We start from the raw sequence: 8,116 nt of genomic DNA, 5'->3' as shown, positions 1-8,116 counted from the left end.
GTAGTGAACTTTTAGTTGTATAATAAAAGATAGATTTTATATGGGATCAACCAAAAAATTATTGATGTGAATCTTTGGCCTCCTAGGAGGTTAGGAGTTCAAATCTCACCAAAGGGTGAGGAGGGTGTGTGAGTTTATTTGTTATATTTGCTGCATATAAATATTATATTCTTCAAAAAAAAAATACTGAAAACGCTCACTCTTGTTCATTAAATGATTGGTATCTCCTCAATCACTCGTTTTTCAGATCACCGGAGGACTTTTATTGCTTTATGAATGACGAATTAAAACCATTTTTCTCTTCTCAACACTGAATATAAGGGTTCCAAATCGTGGTTGAACCACCCAATTAACTTTCAAACTTTTAGAGATTGGTAGCTTAGTCCCCCTCCACTCTCCTTCTTCCATTTATGGCTGGAACGAAGTTCAATGTGATCAAGCACAAAGCTAAAATAAAATGAATGAATTTAAGATGGAGAGAGGGTTGCTTGGTTCCGAAGGAAAAAAAAGAATTTTTGTTAGCAAGTGATAATAAGATATACAACGATAAGTAAATATCAAGAAAACGATAACAACAGTTCATGTCGCAAAATGGAAATAGACGGTTGGATCATTTGAAACCATACAAAATATTATAAAAAAATTTATTTCAAGACGAAAAATGTTTTTGTAAATCTATTCCAGATTCGTAATAATACGCGGTGCAACAGAAAAGTGATGTGATATATACATATCATTTTATATTATATGATTTTTTGAAATTTATTTAGATAATATTTATTATCATTTTTTTATTATTTTTTATTAGCATTTTTTACTACTATACAATCACGTAATATTGCATTTTTAACAATTGAGCATATTCTTATTTGATTTAGATTTCAACCTTACTTATCTTGGTGTGTGAATAGTGATGGCCAAACCGGCCCGGGACCAGTAAGGACCGGTTATAGGACCGAAATCTGGGACAGGTTATGGATTTAGGGTGTTTTGCGGGACAGGGACCGATTATGAGACTGGTTATGGGACCGGTCCGGCCTGATTTTCAAAAAATGTAACTATTTTTTTAAAAATGTAGCCGTTTTTTGGCCCCTTTTTTTTGTATCTTTTTGCTTTCTAAACACTATATATAAGTGTCTTGGTTGAGAGATTTTCATACCAAGTTCTTGATTTGTAAAAACGCAAAAAAAAAAACGTTCATAATTATCGATTTATCGTTATATTTTGTAAGACAATGTAATTTTAATTATAATAAAATGCATTTTTAAAGTGTATTTGAGTGACTCAATTACAAATGTTATAATATAAAAAAATAAAAAATAAAAAATAAAAATAAATTTTAATGACCGGGACCGATGGTCCATAACCGGTTACAATAAAGCATGACCGGACTCAACTTTTTCGAGCGGGACCGGGACCGGTTACGTCAGGACTGGTTGTGGCCGGTTATGAGAAATCTTGAGACTGGTTGTGGCCGGTTATGAGAAATCTTGAGACCGGTTTTTAGCCATCACTATGTGTGAATAATTATTGGGACTTGCCTTCATATATGATAGATTTCATAAAGAATAACCAACAAGATATTTGAAGGTACAATTAATTATTATAAAAGGTTCAGATCTCATAATACTTTTTTCATCATAATTTTCTTTCTCACATGAATTTTCGTCTAATAAATAATAGATAGATGTTTTCAAAGATATTACATATTATCATCCATGTATGCATACATTGCATAAAATCATAAAATTAAAATAAACATGGTAAAGAAAAATATATTGATATGGAATCAAACTAAAAATAATAAACTAATTTTGTTTAATTAATATATTAAAAGGCATCTTAGATTTAAAAATATGGAGTAATCTATATTTGAATTGGTTTATTAATTTGTCTCGTGGACTCCGAACGTAAAGTTTTAGAAGTTGTATGTATACACTATTGTTTGCAAACTCGAAATTTTAAAGATAAGAATGAGTGTTTTACCCGATAAATGGTTAAGCGCTTAATGGGTTATAAACGTTTACCGTTAATCCTTTTCGATGGCAAAAAAATGTTGTCACATAACATAAGTGAGATCAGTGACTTTTGTCAGTAAGCGTTTGATAAACGATCCCTAAATACCATATTAGTCAAATATCCAAATTAAGGTGTAGGTAGCCAACAAACTTCCTACAATGATAAAAGAGACCTTGGAGATATAGATATATAACGCAAGGATCAAAACATATATAAGGATGTTTAATTCCTTAATAGTTTATTTATTGGATGGTACATTATGACATTGTATATGATCAAATGACGATGAGTTGGAATGCTGAAGGCACTAAATTGGAAACGCTGAGGAGGCCTCGAACAGTGGTGTTAACGAACTGTAGTGGGGATTGCAGAATTCCTGTTGAAGGCAGTGTTGTGTTGCAACTGGAGAGTGGTGTAACAACACGTACACTGCAATTCGGCGACAGAAGGTTGCTCAGAGGAAATTGAAGCGGATTTAGAGTTATACCAAACATTCCCGATCCATTGGTTATGGCCGAGGATATCACATTTCCACCACATGATACATCAACCAAAGCATATGTACGTTATATATATATACACACATCAATTAATTAGTAAAGTAAGTAAGCTAAATTATATATGAACTTTTGATGGAAGGAGTAGAATTATAGTACTTGGGAATGGAGGGGTTGGGGTGGTGGCATTAACAATGACGCTACCATTAAGAGAGCATGATACTGATCCAGAGATATTGATGAGATTTTGGAGTCCTGGAAGTTGAGCATCGGCTAACTGTAATGCCAATGCAACCATGACAAAAATCGCAACACATTTCAAACTTGCCATGACTATATAGATTGATATATCAAGATTTGCTAGGTGCCTGCTTCTATTGAATATGCATGTAACACCTATTTATAAGGAGGGAATTAATTAAGATTTGTTTTGTGAATCAAACTCATCGTCAAAGTCGTTGCAACTTGGTGTATAAACGCATGCTTAACACTTTGTTGTGGGGTTTATGCATTGCTTTTTGTCAAACATAAATACACCTCTTAAAACTGAAAAGAAGTTATTCACGCTTAAAACTTTGTTGTGGGGTCTATGCATTGTTTTTTGTCAAACATAAGTACACCTCCTAAAACTGGAGAGGAAAAAAAACACAATATTTATATTTTAATCTTTTGGAAGATTTGGTTGGATATTAGTATAGGTTAAAATTTTGATTCATTCAGCCGAGGACGTGTACAAGAAGGTTTTTGCCGATTTCTATCGACATGGTGCACCTCAGACTCAGAGGGACGTGAAGTTTGATTTGTATGTGTGTGTATATTGAATGTTAGTTTCCATCCAATACATATGTAAGAAACCCTTTTTGTATGTGTGGATCAAAGCAACCAAAAATAAAAGGTGGGTTATTTTTTTCATTTTGAAAATCAAATATGACATGTACAAGTTGAAAGCCAAAAGGTGGGTTGTGGGGATCACCCTACTGAACCCTATATGTCAACAAAATTTAAATCATATCAAATTAAAATTTAATTAATCCTCATCCAAAAACAACATCAAAGTATTTTTTAATGGGATTTTTATTGTAAAAAATGAACAAAACTAAGGTGGTAATTATTTTTTAAAAGTACCCAAGTTTAAATTTTAAATCAAGAAAGATGTGTTGTTTTTGTAAATTGATATTTTATAATTATACAAATATTGAATTGTCATTTTATAATTACATAAATTCTCTTATCCGAATTTAAATGCTCTAATAATATCTTAATTAAGTAAAAACATAATATCATATCTTAACTAAAACTAAAACTAGATTAATTAATTATACTTCTGATCAAATAAATAAACCAACTAATTAGTACGCTTTGGGCTTCCTCACGGCCTACAAAGCTTGGTCCAGTTAGCACCCAACCTCCAAGTCCAACCATGGCTTTAGCCCAATATGAGCAGACCAAGACTTAGGCCACGAGTTAGACCCAGTCCATCCATGACCCCCTAACCATCGCAACTCAAGCTTCCCGATGTCTAACCCTAGTCCCCCCCCCAACCGGCCTAAGACCTCACTTCTTAAAATAAACCATTAATACAAATTATTTATAAGTAATTGCATAAAACCAAAGTCACCACCCGTTGACGTTTTTTGCCAAACTGGTGGCCATCGAAGACACCATTAAAGGTCATCATCAACATCACCATAAACCGTAGTGAATTTTTAGTTGTATAATAAAAGATAGATTTTATATGGGATCAACAAAAAAATTATTGATGTGAGTCTTTGGCCTTCTAGGAGGTCAAGGGTTCAATTTTCATCAAAAATGAGGAGAGTGTGTGAGTTTATTTGTTCTATTTTGTTGTATATAAATATTATACTCTTCAAAAAAAATAGTGAAAACGCTCACTCTTGTTCATTAAATGATTGGTATCTTCTCAATCACTCGTTTTTCAGATCACCATAGGACTTTTATTGCTTTATGAATGATGAATTAAAACCATTTTTCTCTGCTCAACATTGAATATATGGGTTCCAGATCGTGGTTTAACCACCCAATTAACTTTCAAACTTTTATGGTAGATTAGTCCCCTTCCACTCTCCTTCTTCCATTTATGGATGGAACGAATTTCAACATGATCAGGCCCAAAGCTAAAATAAGATGAATGAATTTAAGATGGAGAGAGGGTTGCTTGGTTCCGAAGGAAAAAAGGAAGTTTTATTAGCAAGTGATAATAAGATATACAACGATAAGTAAATATCAAGAAAACGATAACAATAGTTAATGTCGAAAAATGGAAATAGACGAGTATCATTTGAAACTATTATTTCAAGACGAAAAATGTTTTTTTTTTGAAGTATATAATATTTATATACGGCAAATGCAACAAATAAACTTACACCCCCTCCTCACCTATGATGAGGTTTGAACGCTTGACCTCCTAGAAGGCCAAGGGCTACGATACCACTAGGCCAAAGGCCCTTTGGTACGAAAAATGTTTTTGTAAATCTATTCCAGATTCGTAATAATACACGATGCAACAGAGAAGTGATGTGATATATACATATCCTTTTATATTATATGATTTTTTGAAATTTATTTAGATAATATTTATTATTATTTTTCTAATATATTTTTATTACCATTTTGAACCTCTATACAATCACAAAATATTGTATTTGTAAGTTGTAACAATAGATCATATATTCCTATTTGGTTTAGATTTGGGCCCAAATTCGTTTGGGCGAACCTTACTTATCTAGTTATCTTGTTGTATGAATAATTGTTGGGACTTGCCTTCATAGTTCATATGGGATAGATTTCAGAAAGAATAACCAACAAGATATTTAAAGATACAATTGAATGATGTTTCATCCTCATAGTAATCACCTGAACATAAGGAAGAGGTCGTGTGTTGTACATTTCATCAAACACATGAAGGGCATGATCAAGATATTCATGTACAACTACGATTATTGAACAAATTTATAAGAGAAAGGGAACAACTAGAAATAAACAAGAAGGAAATGGAGAATTTAGGAGGGTTAAGAAGGAGGTACTTACGTACCTTAATTCGGTTTAATAATGGAGGAGATATCTTCCTGTGATTCAAAGGCAAATTGTAGGCGAAGGAATCCATTAACTGGCGTGAGAAAATTATGCACTAAATCATAGAAGTTTTTCATGGCATATAAACTTTAAGAGCTTCGTTGATGTTATTCATGGCATGCATCATGAGAAATTTTACTTTGCATATAAAGCTATACGCTTCTCAAGTTGATTCATGATTTTCTGCATTCCGAACTTTATATTTCACACCAAGACATCTAACACATCTCAATCTTGAAATTCACATTTGAATATAATTTGATCATGATTTGGTTACTTGTCAGATAGAGGAAACAAATTTAAAACGTTAGCTAATAACTAAGAATGACTTGGGTGTTTGTCAATCACTAAAAACATGGGTTTTATATCAAAGAAACCGACTAACAAACTTTATAAGCTTCTTTACGCTATGATCAGTTTTTCACACAAAAGCGATGCTTATGCACACAAGCAAAACTTTGATAAGGCAAGAAGATTCAGAGTCGATGGTCTCTAAGACCAGGCTACGATAGAAACTAACAAAGGAATCTGTAGATTTTTGAATGTAATCCACCTACATAATTAGACCTTAACCAACGTTTTCCATTACCGATAATAGCCTTTTCGGCGATGAACAACATATATGTTGTAGCTATATATGGTGAGAATTGCGTAGATGAAGAGAGAAAAATAAGTGGAATATCCATTATCAATAATTATTTTGCTTTCTTATGTATAATGCTATTTTGCTTTTAGATTTAATACACAAGTTTATATAAATGGAAACGACTAGATTCTTGAAATGTTTTTTTAATAGATAATCACTTCATATAACTTGCGTTTCAAGACATTTTCTTCCACTTTTATCCTATGTACTATTGACTAATGAACCCCAACATGTTCTTTTAACTCCATCGATTCTCGTTACACCCTTTCATAATTATGTTTAGATCAGTTTAGACGATTAAGCACAAACCATCAAAAGACAAAAGACAGTATGGTCTGACCGAATTTTAACGTTAGTTTTTTTTGGCTTGTGAGATAAAATTATACATATAAATAAATAAAAAGTGGCAAACTACATATATCATTGGTCATACTCATAGTTATAAAAATTATATGTTAATTGTTATCGTTGTCCAAACGAAAAAACTATATGTGGTTCTCGGATTAGGTGTTTTATCTTGTTGGCTTGCTGTAAAACAGATAAATGTCTCTCTAGTTCCATTTTTTCAAATTAAATTGGGCTATCAAACTAAAAAAAACGATCCAGTTTGATTTAATTGGGTTTGAAGTTTCTTTAAGCACCCTTATTGCCATTTAGGTCATAAAAAATCATTTATAGATGAAAATTACTCCACAATCACCATTGTCACATATTTTACTTTGATTTTGTTACAGTTTAATTTAGATATCGATGTTTTGTATGCTATCCTAATTTCACGAGTAGGATTTCAATTTTCTTTTGTTGATACTCATCAATCTTACAAAAAAGTAAAGCTAATTAATCTGGTTTGACGACTTAGGTTCTATTTTTCTTTTTTCATTAGTGGAAAATAGCATATTGTTGATCAGGTACATAGAGAGACACACACACATATACATCGTTGTATACTGATTTTTATTTGTTTTAAAATAACTTTTGTATACTCATACAATGTAGTAAGAATTAAAATTTTAATTCATATTCTACCCTCAAGATATTTTTTTGTTAGTCCACCTATATGGGACACGATTTCGGCCAAAAATTTACACAAAAGCTTTTACTGCATTAGTCATCTTTAATGTTTCATTTTATTTTGTCTTTATCAATGTTATAATACGATTTTATGTGTTCTTGAGAAAACAATAATTTTTTATTTTTGAATAAAATATAAATGTGAAGGTATCATAAAAATTTGAAAAAAATATCGATATTAGTATCAAATTAATTACTTAAAAGTTTTCATTTTCTTAATAATTTTCTTAATTTAATTTTTTATTATAATTTAATTTAAGTCTAATAACGAATTAATTTATTTTATATTTAATAATACAATTTTTTGATAAAAATAGTAATTAAGTACTTTATTAGAACTCAATGATTATCTTAATTATATGTTAGATTTTCTATATTTAAAATAGATGTTTATCCTGTATTTGATTATGTTTATCAGCAGAGTTACACAAATTTAAAAATAAAGCTTTAATAAGGTGTACTTACGCAAAATTACAAGTAATCTTAAATTTTAAGTAATATGCATCAATAAACAGTACTTTATGCATAAAAATGGTTTTTAAGAGTTTTTGTCAAATACTTTATAATATAGTATAGATAGTATAAATACTACATATATTCATTGACAAGTACATTGCACAAAAGTAAAATAAACTTGATAAAAAAAATTGAAAAAAATATCGGTACGATATCAATTTAGGGGTTGTTTGTTTACCTCTTAATAGTTCCATTGAGAGATGAATCTTATTTGGCAAAAAAAAAGTTTGCCTTTTAATGGCTTAAAACTCTTTGAATGATTTTGTATCATGGA

The 8,116-nt window shown here is 30.9% G+C and overlaps 1 protein-coding gene across 1 annotated transcript in view; it reads right to left on the bottom strand.

The window, feature by feature from the left end:
• Positions 1–2,909, bottom strand: part of LOC112525331 (phylloplanin-like) — a 4,049-nt gene extending 1,140 nt beyond the window's left edge. Inside the window, exon 1 of the mRNA XM_025135419.1 lies at positions 2,676–2,909. Within this exon, the coding sequence (XP_024991187.1) occupies positions 2,676–2,847 (172 nt within the window). The 5' untranslated portion in view covers positions 2,848–2,909. The remainder of the gene's footprint in view (positions 1–2,675) is intronic.
• Positions 2,910–8,116: the final 5,207 nt, after the last annotated feature.

Source organism: Cynara cardunculus (genome assembly GCF_001531365.2).
Source record: "Cynara cardunculus var. scolymus isolate 2C chromosome LG 13, CcrdV1, whole genome shotgun sequence".
Taxonomy (NCBI): Eukaryota; Viridiplantae; Streptophyta; class Magnoliopsida; order Asterales; family Asteraceae; genus Cynara; species Cynara cardunculus.
Note: the sequence above shows the minus strand (reverse complement) of the source record. Positions and strands in the feature narration are given on the sequence as shown.